A 14506-nucleotide genomic window follows, 5' to 3' on the forward strand; every position below is an offset into this window, starting at 1 on the left:
CCACAAGTGGTTTTGAAGCTTGAAAAGCTTTGTTCCTTCTGCTTTCAAGAGAAACTTTCTACCAAAGCCCAATGACCTATGCTTCTAAAAAGTAACCACAGTTCCAACTGAGAAATGCTGGTTTGTTCCATACTTTTCAAAAACAGGTCACAAACTTCAAAAGCTTCAAAGTACTTTTTGGAAATTGAGTCTTTGTATGGAGGAGAAATCAAGACATTAAGTTCAAAAATGTAAAAATGTCCCTTTGTCCACCAAAAGCTTTGTTTGAAAGAGACATCCAGGTCCACTATTCTTAACTGGTGTACAAGCTATATAGCGAGGTTGCTGCAACACCTAGTCAAAGACATCCACAACCTAGAAATATCAACACACAAATCTGGAGAGATCCAGGAAGATGTGAGGTTTGAAATGACAAGAATATTCACTTTCATGCCTTGTGGCACTAAAACTCTCTGATGGCTTCTGGCTTGAAAATTTAGCTCTGTACATTTGTTTCTTTAACCTCTGAAATTGCATATTATTCAGAATTGTCTTGCCCCAATTTAAAGCCTGATGTCACAATTTATGAACTATTTTTAATTATTGAGTTCTAAAACCAGAATTTATCTGATACTACTCTAATTTCTTGTTAGAATCCAGGTCTTATTTCTAGCCATGTATCATAATTGCCTGTATGTTTTTGGAAGGTTACAATAATCTTACCAACCCGTAGACATCAAAGTTTTTGTAGTTAAGAGATTCACCAAATCATCCTGATATACAAGTCACTATACAGTCATAATGAGCTGGTTTAGCTACATTCCCTACTTTTTTTTTTTTTTTTAGTTATTCATGTTCTTTGATGAAACTGTTTATTATGAGAGCCACGATGTACTTCAATTTGCTTTTGTGTTCAATACTTTCTATAATTGATAGCTAATGTAAGATTTTTTTAAATCAAAATTCATACTTTCCTGCATATTGGAATATTTTGATGTTGTAGCTGCCAGTGATTTGTTATTGCAGAAGAAAATCGTATAGGAAACCTTCAAGTTAGTTTATTATCAGAAAGTCATCTGGATATCACAGGGAGATTAATCTCCTTCTGTCATTAAGGCTGAACAGCCAAGCACCCTCCTCTCCACTCATTTCTTTCTGTCGAAATGCTACATTACAACTCTATTAATATGTGCTAAGTTGATTTTGTAACTTATAAAAACTACACAGAAAGTCTGTATCTAACCCATACGCTGTCCACTGACAACCACAGCCAAAGAAATACAGAATTTAGCAGAGGTAGGAAGAGTCTGTTGTTCCCAGAGCACCAGTAACATACAGGTGAGCACTGACGGAAGAGTTAGCAGTACAGCCACTGCCAACAGGGTACTCCCACTGTCTTCATCCTCCTAAAACACTTACTAGCATGCACACTGCTGGCTTCATTTCTAGGGGCATTTTCTTTACTGCAGAACTCCACAAATGCTGTATGATCAACAGCAAATTTCCAGTGATTTCAATAACACAAGGATTTTATTCTAGGGGTCTGATGAGTCTTTTACATATAGTTCAAAATACTGTAATTTTTTGAGAGGAAAAAACCTGCATCAGCAAGCCTCAAGTTTTCATTTATAGTCCTTACTGTAGCACTTCTCAAAAGAGCCCAGACAGGCACTTTAGGATAGGTTTTCTGTAGTTTTGGAAACGTGGATAACCAAATATACTAGTTATTTCTTTTAAAAAGTGAAATATTTTTCTTTCATTAGAGGATAATTTTTTGAAACACAAATAAATAATCATAGCACAAAGAGTACCTGCTATGATAAGAGAAACGGTAAAAATCATGACCAGAAAATATAAACCCTTCAGAATACTGGAAACCATGATTTGTATTACAATTCATCTTTAGAATCTTTATTGAAGAATCAACATCTGCATCACAATGAATGAATTTAAAAGATGAAAAGTACATGGTCTGTCTAAGACGCATAAGCTTAATTATACTGCAGAAGTTGTAATATAATACATTTTTATATTTTTAATCAGTAAAATATTGGCATCATGACCTCAAATTTACTTCAAAGTGACAGTATAAAGTTCTTCTTTTATGTCCTGATCTTAAAGACTTTCTTGGGTATTTGAATAGTTTTGCATTAAAAAGAAAAAGTTTGATAGAGCTGACCTTCTGGTCAGTTCGAAACTCAGATACTTTTCCAAGATCATGGTTAGCACCTTGCTGAAGCTGCAACTGTCTGCATTAAGAATTTCCTAACTTAGGGGTGGATGGCTATCCTCCTCCTACAAGTTTCTTGTTGTCAAGCAGTACAAGAGCTACCAATGTCAAACAGTTGTTTCAAAAGTAATCCCCATGTGTTTACAAACTCAATTTTAAAATCCAATCTTCATGATGTTTGCAAGTATTCCTAAACCATCTCACCCTGGAGACCCACCTGGGAGTCATCTTGGAAGTGCAGATCAAATTGGTCAGACAAAACCAACTGTTACTTTCTTCCCTATAAAGTTCACACGGTTGGAAATCTGTTAAGAGCTCAGCTCCCGGGACTGCAAGCTAATGTGCAGCATTCTAAGTAGAAAAGGTCATGGAAGCACTCTAGATAAAAGCCATTAAAAGGGTTTGGCTGACAAGATAATTGAGAGAAGAGAAGGCATTAAGGTTAAGCATGTGTACATGTAATTATTCTGTCTGTAGCTATGTGCAAATAGCATGTAAACCCCACACAGATTCCAACGGACAGTCCGCTGTTCTTAAATACCGACCTTCAACAAAGGCTTGTGGAAAAGCGCGCTGCTCCTCCCAAGCTCCTGAGTTAGCAGCTTCCATGTCTTAGCAAGGCAGGCTCAGGGAACCACAGGTTTTCCTCTACATGAGGATGCAGTTTTTCCTTCAGTGCACTAGCTTGAGGTGCTAAGCTGCATCAGCTGGGAGCCGCGGGGAGAGCCTGCTGCAGGAGCGTGCTACTCCTCCTGTGAAGCCTCTTCCCCTCCACACCTGGCCAACAACATTTGCTCTGCTTGGAACTGCAGCAGGTGCATAGAAATAGTGGTCTCTGCTGTTCTACACATGCCAATATTTGAAATTCAAAAGTGTGAGGTTTGGCATAAACTGAAGAGTTTTGCTTCCTGCAGCTGGGAAATGCCTTTTTTCCTTTCTCACACGCCTCTCACAAGGACCAAGTTTTACTTCTGTAGCAAGAGCTGGGAGCCAGAAGCCTCACCGAAACAACTGGTAATTCACAACCTTTGTGAAATCATTAAAAACAACAACAAAACAATAGATGGGAAATGACACCTAACAGTGGTAAAACTGAGAGCTATAAAATCCAGATGCTACAACTCCAACCTGCTTCTGCACGGGGGCAGCTGGGCCAAAATGACATTCACGGACGCTTCCTGGCTGTTGGTAAGTTCCCCAAACAAAGTGAATCATTAAGATGATTTTTGCAAAAAATATTCTAAGAGAAAATTAAGGACTCTTTTACCTGAGACAAACTGAAATGCTCATAGAGGACACCCCTTATTCAGAGATTTCCATTTCAAGATTACTTCCTACATAAAGGAGGAAGTTTTCAGTCAACTGAAACAGATAACAGATTTCTCCAGTTCTTCTATCTCAGCCCTTACGAATTCATCTAATTCAACTCCTACTGCCTGTGGAAAAAAACACTTTGGACCTGCTCAACATGCCACATCGTCCTTCTGTCCTTCCTGTACACCATCAAGACTCACTAGTCTGTCGACTCTCCCAGACTTTTACTCACAAAGGGCCTTTCCTGGCATTTCAAGGCGTCCGTGCACAGCAAGTAGGGAAAAATAAAATAATATCAAACTACATGCTGAGGCTTACAAACTTCAGGATATAATACTGTCTTTTGGAATATGCATCAAAAGAAACACTTAACAGCTAAAGTAGAAATAAAAGTAGGTTAATTCCAATGTAAATTGTCTTAAGAAAAGATCTGCCTCTACTTACAAGCCTTGCCTTGGCTAAATCTAAAGAGCGTTGGATGTTTTTCAAGGAGAGAAAAGCTTAGAAGTGTTCATGCTAGTGAGATTAAAGGGACAGTAAAAATGGAAGATTCTCAAATCAGCCTGCAGGAAAAGGTAAACGTGTCCAACAGTACTGAGCAGAGACAGTATCAGCGCTATCCACAAAGATGTTTATACATCTCACAAAGCTACTCATATGAAAAAGTACTGGAAAACTTCAGTTTGTCATATGGCAATGAAAAGTCCTGCAGGACACTATTTAAATAAGAAAAATTTGCCCTGTGCAGGAGGCTGGCACAAATCCCTGTGAAAAGTAATATCAAAGTAAGGAACAGCTGGAGAAGCTCTGATGAAGAAAGACCTATATACCCAGAGCATCAAAGGATTAGGCTGAATATCACTCTGAAAAGACTTTCAAGATTTAGAGACAGTCAAACTGTCTGACCCTAGTGCTAGGAAGTTCAGTGCTTTGCCAGTAAGTCTTTCTGACATTTTATCTAGCTGACATTATGTGCCAGTCTCGCTACAAGTTTAGATCTCTCAGCATCTTGCAAGTTTGGCTACATTCTAGAAACTGGTGATTTTTGAAGAGCTTTGAGCAGCTGATTAGTTATCAGTGGCTAACACAATGCCAGAGGACTAATAAGGGATTAATGGACTGGGTTCTGGTATAAATCCACAGCTTATATGGCCAGTCAATATTCTTCCCGACAAAGATGCCAATGTGCTGATCTGCTCCTGCCAACGGCTTGATCTGCTCCCAGTGTTCATTTCCTGCCAGGCTTTGACTGCACAGCACATTTGATTAATATGAGGTATTTCAGGTATTTTTCATCAGCAGACAGACAGGTTCTTGCCAGAACAGCTCACATCATTTAATGCACGTCAGAATAGAGGTGGTGGTGGTCACAGTAGGAGAGGGGGATGGATGGGAGTGTGTCTTTGACATTTATCTCGGCTCACATTAAAATCGGCGTATGATTTACAAGGCAGTTTTACACACTGCTTTTTCTCACTCTTGCTGGTTTGGTTTAGGAAGGACATTCTAGAGCAAGAAACAACCACTGGCCTTTCCTGTCATTTCCCAACTACTAGACAGACAAATAAGGAGGGTTATGGACAGTAGGGCATTACTTATCAAGACTTTATTTTAATCTAATTTCAAATGATACTGATACCACCCAACCTTCCTTCTTTTCAACTCTTAAGTGTAAAAAGGCTTCAAACTCTTTTTAGAGCAGACTTCAGTGATTTGCACAGATATCCAGAAGGGCATCCACTAGAAGATGACAGCATCCATGAAGTAATTATTTATTGCTATTATCAAATAGTGTTATAAAATAAATAACAAAGATCCATTTTTTTGTTCATGTCTACCCACTCTTGAGCAGTTAGGATACAGAGAGAAACTATATAGAGATAAACTGGCCACTGCAGGTTGTCCTGCAGTCTAAACATTCTTGATAGTTAATACGAATGCAGGACTGATTACTCTTAATTTATAACAGAGGATTTATATCCTTATAAATGACAACAGACAGCCAATCAATAAAGGATGATAGTAACAGCACATAATATCAAGGGAAATTAGAGTCACTTGCAGGGTTTAAGGAAAAGAGTGTGAAGTCCAAACCTGAGTCTTAACAGATGGAAGGCTAAGGTGATATGATAGCCTAACATGTCCAAATAAACAAAGTAATGAACTGCAAGCATATTCACAGAATAGATTAAATTCTTTGTGCAAACCAGTTCTCAGCAGAGAGCTGGTCTTTAGTGGGATACAAAACATTAATCCTGGCTGTAGAGAGAAGACTTTAAAAAAAGCATTTCAAGGTCTGCTATAAATACTTCTAGAAAGAGGTTGAATGTGTCTAGACTCCTCTAAACTGTGAAACTTCAGATGCCCTAAGACAAAATATGGATAGATTCCTGTTTTAATTGTTGTGGTTAATTACTATTGCATGCAAATAATCTTTTCTTAAAGATCTCCCTACAATTCAAACTATATCTAATCACATTATAATGTACTCCTAGTAACAATTAACAAACAACTACACGATTTTCACTGATTATAAATTAACTGATGTACTGTAAAACTGCAAGTTTCTAAAATAGTTTGTTTTATGACCAGTAGAGACCACATACTGTCCAGTGCTCAGAATCCAGCATAGTCCTGCCATTATGAAATATAAAAAAGCTTTAAGGACTTGGTACTTAATTATCCTACAGATTTTTATACCAATCTAGAGGTGTAAACATGCCCTACACTGGTTGTAAAAAGTAATTACATATCCTTTTTTTGATGCAATTTATATTCTTTTTAAAGCACTTACCAGAAAGGTATGGAAGAGCCATAGCATAAAAATTAAGGCTCTGAAGATCATTCTGTCTTCCTCTTTGCAAATGTCTGAAATGCATCATCCCTGAACTGCTACCAAACATACTTTCTCCAAAGGCTCTATTTCTCTTTCTACAGTTCCTTTCAAATTTATTCCAAATTTCTAAATCAAGTTATTCTGTGATCATCAAATCTAACGATGCTGGTTTGCTCTGCATTTGTCTCCTATATTGTGTATGTGGCATATTGCATACCCTGACTGCCGTAAACCCAATTCCTTGCCATATTCTCTATGCCTCTCCTGTCAGAGTAGTCTCAGTCACTGCATGTCACACATCCCTTAAATCCATTCCACGGGACCCACAGCTTTTTCTACAACAGAGAGCGCAATAGAGTCTCTACTTAGGCACTTGAAACTTGTGTTTTCTACTTCTTTCCAACCCAACAAAGATGTCTTTCAAATATGACTGAACTGACCATCCATTTTACAATTGTTAGGTGGGACTATCAGAGAGTGCATATTCTCCTTAGGAAATTGTGCTTTAAACTCTGACACATACAGTTCCGATTTGCTCACCTCCCTGTAAAGTGTACTCTGTCACAGGTCTGCTGAACGCTCCCAGCCCAGCTCCATTGTAAGACGCCACCTGGATTTCATACTGGGTCCAAATGATCAGGTCTTTCACTAAGCAGTAGTTAATTTCTGCACTGGTGATGTTCTTATACTGGTATTCTCCAGGGAGGCCAGCCAGGCGATACCTACCATATGGGAAGAAAAATTTGCTGTTAATTAGTTGGTATCAATTACAGAAAATATCCTGACTAGCAAAATAGCTTCCTTTGTGAAGAAGCAATATCCACACTTTTACAGCCGAATTATACAAAGAATAATGAAAAATTATCAGAAACAACAGACTAACTGCTGATAAGACCACGTCTTGTTTGACTGCTATAGTATTTATAATCTGATCTCACTGAGATTACATGCGTAGACCTAAACAAAATGGGTATTTTAACCTGTTTTATGGCTGTGGAAAAATTACAGCTTCTTAAACGTGGCTTGTCTAGTAAAAAATGTGATTTAGTAGAAAAAAATAGCCCCAATGTGATTTTTATCAGGGTGCTGCTGTAAATTAGCTTGAGGAATGTTTTTTTTTCCTTCTTTGAAATCTGAAAAGGAAGAATTCTGGCAGGCTCTGACCTTCTAGAGCTACGGGCACTGCCATCTCTGGCTTCCGCCAGGATTCACTTCACAGCATGATTAAAATAAGGACTGAATACATTTGAGATTGAAGGACTAGTTAAGCACAAGGATTCCTGGAGGAGGGCTGTACCAAATAAGGCTGAGTGGTAGACATCCTGATAAACTTTCTACTAAGGCATGGAAAGCTGGAAAATGGAATATATTTTCCCCTGTAAAAACTGCGTTGCAGAAAACAGAGCCCTTTTGATGCATCTATTTAGGCCAAGAAACTACGAAGAATAAATAAATTATAGAAAACAAACAAACCCTGCAAATCTGTGAATGTGAATAATACTGTTTGTTTTCCTTCCTTTATTAAAATGGTACAATGGATGTTTACAATATGCTAATTCACATCAAATCAGAAACACAGAGACCAAGTAAGGGGCATGAGGCATTACTGTTCCACAGAGCAGGCAAATGCAGGAACATTTGAATTCTTATTCACGCACAACTTGTACATGCTCATATTCATCTTTTGCTACACAATAAGCACCAAAATCTTATTGGCACAGAACAATTTCACTGACATCTTGCAGTCTGATCTTAAGTTATCTGAGTTAAATTGGTGCAATTTCTACAGCTAGACAACTTCTGCATGTACTTCAGCCACAGATTTTGTTCGAAAATCTCCTCATAAAGAGATCAGTTCTTAATCACTGACAACCCCTCTTCTCTGCTGAGGAGTTGCTTGCCTGACTGTATTTTGTCATAGTTAATAACAACTGTGATGTTACAATTCCATTTGTGAAATAGAAATGGAAACAAAGAAATATCAGCTCAGCTGAGTTTATTGAATCGTCTTCATCTTTTTCTACTTTATACATCTACCTTCTCCTTTCTTTTGTCTCCTGTGAAGGTTGTATGCATCCTGGCAAAGTCAATTCTTTGTGCAGCACTGTTTTGTCTCACACCTAGCAGACAAGGTGTGGAGTGCTCCTGTGATTTAATCTATTATGCTGTTAGCATGGCACTCCTCTGAATGCAATACTGCCAGTGAGAAAAAGGGCAGAGGAAGAAGGCCAGTTCAGAAATGTCATGTCTTCATGATTTTTCTCACCATAGACTTTGATGTATACTCTGTATGACTTGTGCAGTGCACCTTCACTTTTAAAGATCAGGTGCTCCATCAATTTAGTATCTTGCATGTCTTCAGCATCGGATCTCTAGGATGCACAGTGGTTTTCATTTTGTTATACCTTAATACTACAGAAACCAATGCAGGAAGACCTTTCTTCAGTGCACATATTGTTGCGGCCATGTATTTTGACTTGGAAGAACAGCTTGGTTTATTGCCTGGGACAGTTGTGCTTTTATATGATAATCTTAAATTCTTTTTGATTAAATGCTTTCTTTGTGGTCTAGACAAAGCACGTAGACATCAAAAATGTTCACAGATTGACCATAACGAATATGATCAGTCTCTATTAAAATGGAAAGAGACATTATAGGGAGGACCAGGATCAATTATGCTAATAATTGTTGGCATCACTGAAAATGCTCTACAGAGAAAACAGAACAGAGTGCCAGAGGATTGCTTTCTCAAAGGACTTAATGTTGAGACTGGTTAACTCACTACAAGTAGCTAAGGAGTTAATCCTATCATCAGGTAGGCCAGTTTGAAGGAAAAAACTGTACAGACATTTGTACCCTGTGCAAACTGGTACCCAACTCTCTTGACAGGATTTTAGCTATAGACAGAAGCTAAAGCATCTTTCCCCACCTGTCACTGATGACCGGCACAGCTTTCAAAATGAGTCCAGCGCTTAAATACAAAGGCACTTGCACAAGTGGCTCACTACTGTAAAAGGCTCTGTGCAGGTGACAGGGAGATTAACAGACTTCAATTCTGCCTAAAGAATGAAGGAATGTTCTATTTTGGGAACTCACCAACACTAACATCACAAAAGCATTTCCACCCGTGCCAGCAAAAGTAGGAGCACAGAATGAACAGGGTGTTGGCATTTAGACTGTAGCATTTAGTTATATTTTAGTAGGTTTGGAGGACACTACATTAAAAATGTCAGCAACCTGCCTACAATAAGCTGTAACCATCAGCCGGAAATATGTCAGTGGTGGTATAGTGCTAGGGAGTCTTCTACAAACACTCTGATTTAGGTAACATCTCCCTTACTACAGGCAAGGTCCTAGCTGGCTGCTAACATTACACAAAACATGGGAAGCCAGTAGGCTGTAGATGAATTGGGTGTAGATGAATTCTGTTTCTCTTTAATAAATACAGCTGGGATAGAAAGAATCGTACTCAACTGACCAATTTTCAAAACCAGATCAAGGTCTTCTCCAGACCAAGGTCTGCCATGAAACATTACCTGTCATTCCTCCCTCTCCATTTTGTTTGGCAGAATACTGAAGGTTATTGATTCTATTCTTGCTCTTCCATAGAGCAGGAGCCCTTTGTGACTTTGGTAAGGTAATTGACCTTTCTAGCAGTAGGCTGAGATTGCAATACGGACATATACATCTGCAATGCATAGGCTGCGCTGTACCAACTTCCCTTGTAAACAGTTTCCGTTCTTGGTGCTTCACTTCACTTCACTTTAAAAACGGAAAAAAAATATCAGGATGCTGAGAGTCTCCATAGGATGCTAGTCCACACAGCAGGCCCATTCAGAGTAGCTATCAGAGTAAAAAACAAACCAGAGTTCACTAACTCTTTACTAAGACAGGCCAGAATTCAAATGTCTGTACCCTTGGGATCATTTGAACAGAGGCAATTACTCATCTGTAATAAACCAACGCAGCAATGGCATTTTTAAATAACTAACATATATAATGGAATTAAGAATAGTTTTTCAATACCTTATTCAAACATAGCATTAAGAACTCCCTCATGCATACAAGAATCTAGCTCCAGGCTTTTCAGGGTAAGAAATTACTTACCTTAGGATGTACCCGTGAAGAACTCCATTATGTTCACTTTCAGGAGGAGGTTGCCACTGGACCATGATAGACTGATTAGTGCGCCCACTGGCCACTATGTTTTTAGGTGGGGCACTAGGTGGCTCCTCAGGCAGCATCAACCTGAATACAAAACAACGTGAGGGAGGTAGGTGTTGAAATAAATGATAGGTAGCATTTCTATTTCATGTATCCAACTCCATGTGAACCAGTATCGTTTATCAAAGTCTGATCACTAGAAAGAAATATAATGCTGATCAAACTGCTGAAGACATGCATGAAATAGTTACAACAAATCAACATAATAAGAAATCAGTTAAGCAAGCAACAAGACAGACAGTGGAGGTAACCTTATTCTCTCTGAATCACCCAGGCTGCTACAACTCTTTAAAAAGATTACAAGCCTGAATGAGTTAGAGCTCAGGTCCAGTGTCTGTGACTCCTTCCAAATTGTTTCTTTCAGCTCTTTCAATATTTTTCATATCAAACTCCTACATTTTGAAAAAGCCATTTAGAGTTCAGCTGTTCTGCAATTCAAGCTCACAGCAAGCTTCGGTTCACATAGGAAGGGGGATGCATTTGAAACCAAATTTGATGAAGCCATCCTTCTATGTCACATCTGGGTGAATTGCAGAAGTGACATTGCAATGATTGGGTGAAAGCTGTACTCCTTCCAGGGATAACTGCAGTGACTTAACACAATAAGAAAAAAAATATTTGAGTTGCACACACTTATTTGACCATCTTCCAAGATTCTGTTCAACTAATACACTGGAAATACGAGGGCACCTCTCCCATTGTGTGCTGATATCCTGCATTACCTAATTGCCATTATCACCAATTACTAGCAGCTGCAGAGCACTCTCCAGAGGCCTGGGTAATAATAACTGTTCCACTTCCCAGCTACTGTGCAAAAGATAACTTTATGTTATTCACTCACAACAGTCAGCATTTTTTTTCGCGGAGTACACAGGAACGTATTTTTACTGTACCTGCTGGTCTCAGAGCTGTACTGGCCTTTTCCCACCTGGTTAACCGCACACACCCTAAACTGGTAGGTTCGGGCTGGAGTTAGTCCGCTCACAGTGACACCGGTCATTTTGGGGTCAAGATTTGATAGGTGAACCTTCCAGGGAGAATCTGTTGGGATAATTAACGTTTGAGAGAGATCGGAGTGCTTGTTAAAAGCGCTGCAGAAGTGAGAAATTGTCTCTGACTGCACAGAGCTCTTTGTGTTTGTTTTCCTCAGAGGAACTTTAGGAAGAAGTTTCTTTTTCCGCAAAAGAAACCTTCCTGTCAGCCCACATGGTTATGCAGATTGCACATTTGTCTACTGGAAAGTGATGCTGCACATGTCATGGCATAATAAATAAAAACTATATTCATTAACATTTTAATAAAAGAGGAAACAAGCATGATAAAGACAGATGGGCTGTGTATTTCACAACCCATCTGTTTGGCAGGCCATTACAACACCACACCCATGAGTGGCTCTGGTGGAAGGACTGTAATGAAATTCACAGGCAGTTTGGAATATCGTTGTACCCAGCTTGCAGGCAGGTGTAGAAGCGTTACGCTCTCTGCCAAATCAGCCCTTGCTGTAAGACCTGAGAAAGCTTTTGCTGCAGATCCTACATCTGCAATTTTTTTTCCTAGAGATAGTATATGGCATTCAGTCTAATCATTTCCTAGGAAGGTTCCCTGATATAAACAGTCCCAGCAGTACCATAAAACCCTTGTTGTCAGTTCACATACTTCACATGCCGAGTTCCTCTGATGCCCGAACTATATTTTCAAGTTTTCAAAGAGGTCAGAAATGAAACATGTTGAAAATTAAATATACTGACTTCTTTTCTTCCTGGGCTGATGTCATATATTCTCTCCAAAGTCACGACTGAAACCGTCAAGGAGATGTGACATTTGGTCTGTGTTGCAACAGTACAGCAATGGAATCAGCCAACTTAAAGATTTGTTCAGATTTTAAATAATACCAGCTGTTTTCTTGCTCCCTGCTCAAAATTACAAACACTTTTGGAAATTACTGAGGAGCTAGCTGTAGATTTTGGCAACATATCTGTGCATGTTGCTCATCAGAAGTGCATTGCAGCTCCTGGCAGGTGACCTAGACGTCTGCCTGAAAATGAAGATGAGATGTCCCAAATGTGGAAAGCTGCTAAACTTCACACCAAGATGTAAACCACTAATTTAGCGCTTTTCTGGCAGATTCCTTAGCAAGTTTAAGTCTGCTGGGGTATGATGCCATTTGGGTTAAAAAGGCTGCATCTTCAAGTTATTCAGGATATATTTACTCCAGTAATGGCTTTCTGAGAAGAAAGTCTTTTTTAACAGGAAAACTGACACAGCAGAATACTGGGAATGCTGGAGAAGGACATTTGCACAGCAGTCAAGTTCCATCATTGGTGATTGTTGTTGATTTGCCATCAGTGGCTTCTGCTGCAAGATCTGGAGCGCAATTCATCTTAGCTGAACACTGGGCTTCTTTTAGAAAGCACTCAGAGGAAGGATACCTGTGCTGACATTGGCTAGGAGTTCTGTGCACTCTAGTTCCTTCTTTCTTTAATCAAGCTTCTCTTGAGATTTTACAAACAACCGTTCACCTTGTTACATCCAGAGTGCACAGTAACAAATCAAGATAAGCCAAAGTTAAGGTATGGCTGACTTAGTAAGCTGCCTGAAGCTGCTGCATTAAGAAAACGGAAGAACAGACAACACTAAGAGAGCAAAATACCCTTGTATGAGCTACTTGGGTAGTGGTCCATTTCCTAGAGCAAATCAGTTTCATTTGTTTACTGCTAGTGTAAACACCACCTGAGAGTGCTTAACCCAAGCAGTTCAATGTAGTGAGCAGTTTGATTCAACAACAGGGCCTATTAATCTCTTCAGCACCTTGGGGCTTTGCTCTGTTTATATGCTGCATCTGTAGAATACTTTATTTATTCTTCTTCCTCTCCTGGTGGAAGATAAAAGATCTAGCAGGAAGAGAGATTAAACTGAAAACTAATATAAACGAACCCTATTCATCTCTTGGGCACTCTTTCCTTCGTAAAGGAAAGTGGTTTGGGGGGGATTTGCTTGCTCATGGAGCAGTGGATACAGTGAGTGTTCAGAGTATCTTTAAAATTTAAATGTCAAGGTTTTTTTCTTGACAATTAATAAACTAAACATTTTGAGAGGCTGTTTCCCCACCTTAAATCCAGAACAAACCCCAGCATTGTACAGAAGTTCATTTTACCATGTAGAAAAGCAATTCTAGCATTGGAAACATTCCATAAGATTTTCAACACTGACTCTCTTCTCCTTCAGGGATGACTGTCACTTGCCTGTCCCAGGAAGCCTGGAGAAGTTCCACGGTGACAAGAGACTTGCCAGGTCGAACTATTAAATAAATCTCTGTTATATTGAACAGACCCCACTAATCCTTCATTTAACTTAAGCTGCCCAGAAAGTACGCTAGGCTTTGCTTGCTTGCTCTTCTGCTGTAATTGCCACTCTCTGAAAAACTTTCATGTTTAGTTGTCTGTCTTCTTAAGGATATTTGGTATTTTGAATTAACTCCGATGGCCTCTCCAAGTTAATTTATTGGAAACCAAGAATCTCACAGGCTGTTCTCTAGTTTATAATATGAATTTTCACCTTTGAGAAATGACTTCTGTTCTGTTAAGAATTTTTGGATGCATTTGTGATATGTTTGATAACACTGGTTACTCACCAACCAAGAGGCATTTCTTCTATATTTTCCTATCTACCTCACAACTCTTGCACTAATTGCAAGTTCCTCAAGAATCATTTCCAATTTGATATTACAGAATAAATCTATTGCATAAATCTAATTTTTACAGCTTTGGAGTACATTTCCATCTCCTTTCTTCTCCAAGGGTTTAGCACTGACAGTACTATTGGAATTTACTGTCCTACTGGAGTTTACTGAATTCGTCTTTCATGACAGTATGATATTGCAAAAAGCTCAAATAAAAATGAATTGGCTCATCCTTCCTTTGGTA

The 14506-nt window shown here is 39.0% G+C and overlaps 1 protein-coding gene across 9 annotated transcripts in view; it reads right to left on the reverse strand.

Moving 5' to 3' along the window:
* SDK1 (sidekick cell adhesion molecule 1) overlaps positions 1–14506 on the reverse strand; it is a 395409-nt gene that overhangs the window by 108481 nt on the left and 272422 nt on the right. For all 9 annotated transcript variants that reach the window (XM_083799697.1, XM_083799700.1, XM_083799699.1 and 6 more), the window contains 3 exons: positions 11477–11624; positions 10467–10607; positions 6900–7081 (listed from right to left, as the gene is read on the reverse strand). In XM_083799697.1, the coding sequence (XP_083655823.1) occupies positions 6900–7081; positions 10467–10607; positions 11477–11624 (471 nt within the window). The remainder of the gene's footprint in view (positions 1–6899; positions 7082–10466; positions 10608–11476; positions 11625–14506) is intronic.

This window comes from Anser anser (genome assembly GCF_964211835.1).
Source record: "Anser anser genome assembly, chromosome: 15".
NCBI lineage: Eukaryota > Metazoa > Chordata > Aves > Anseriformes > Anatidae > Anser > Anser anser.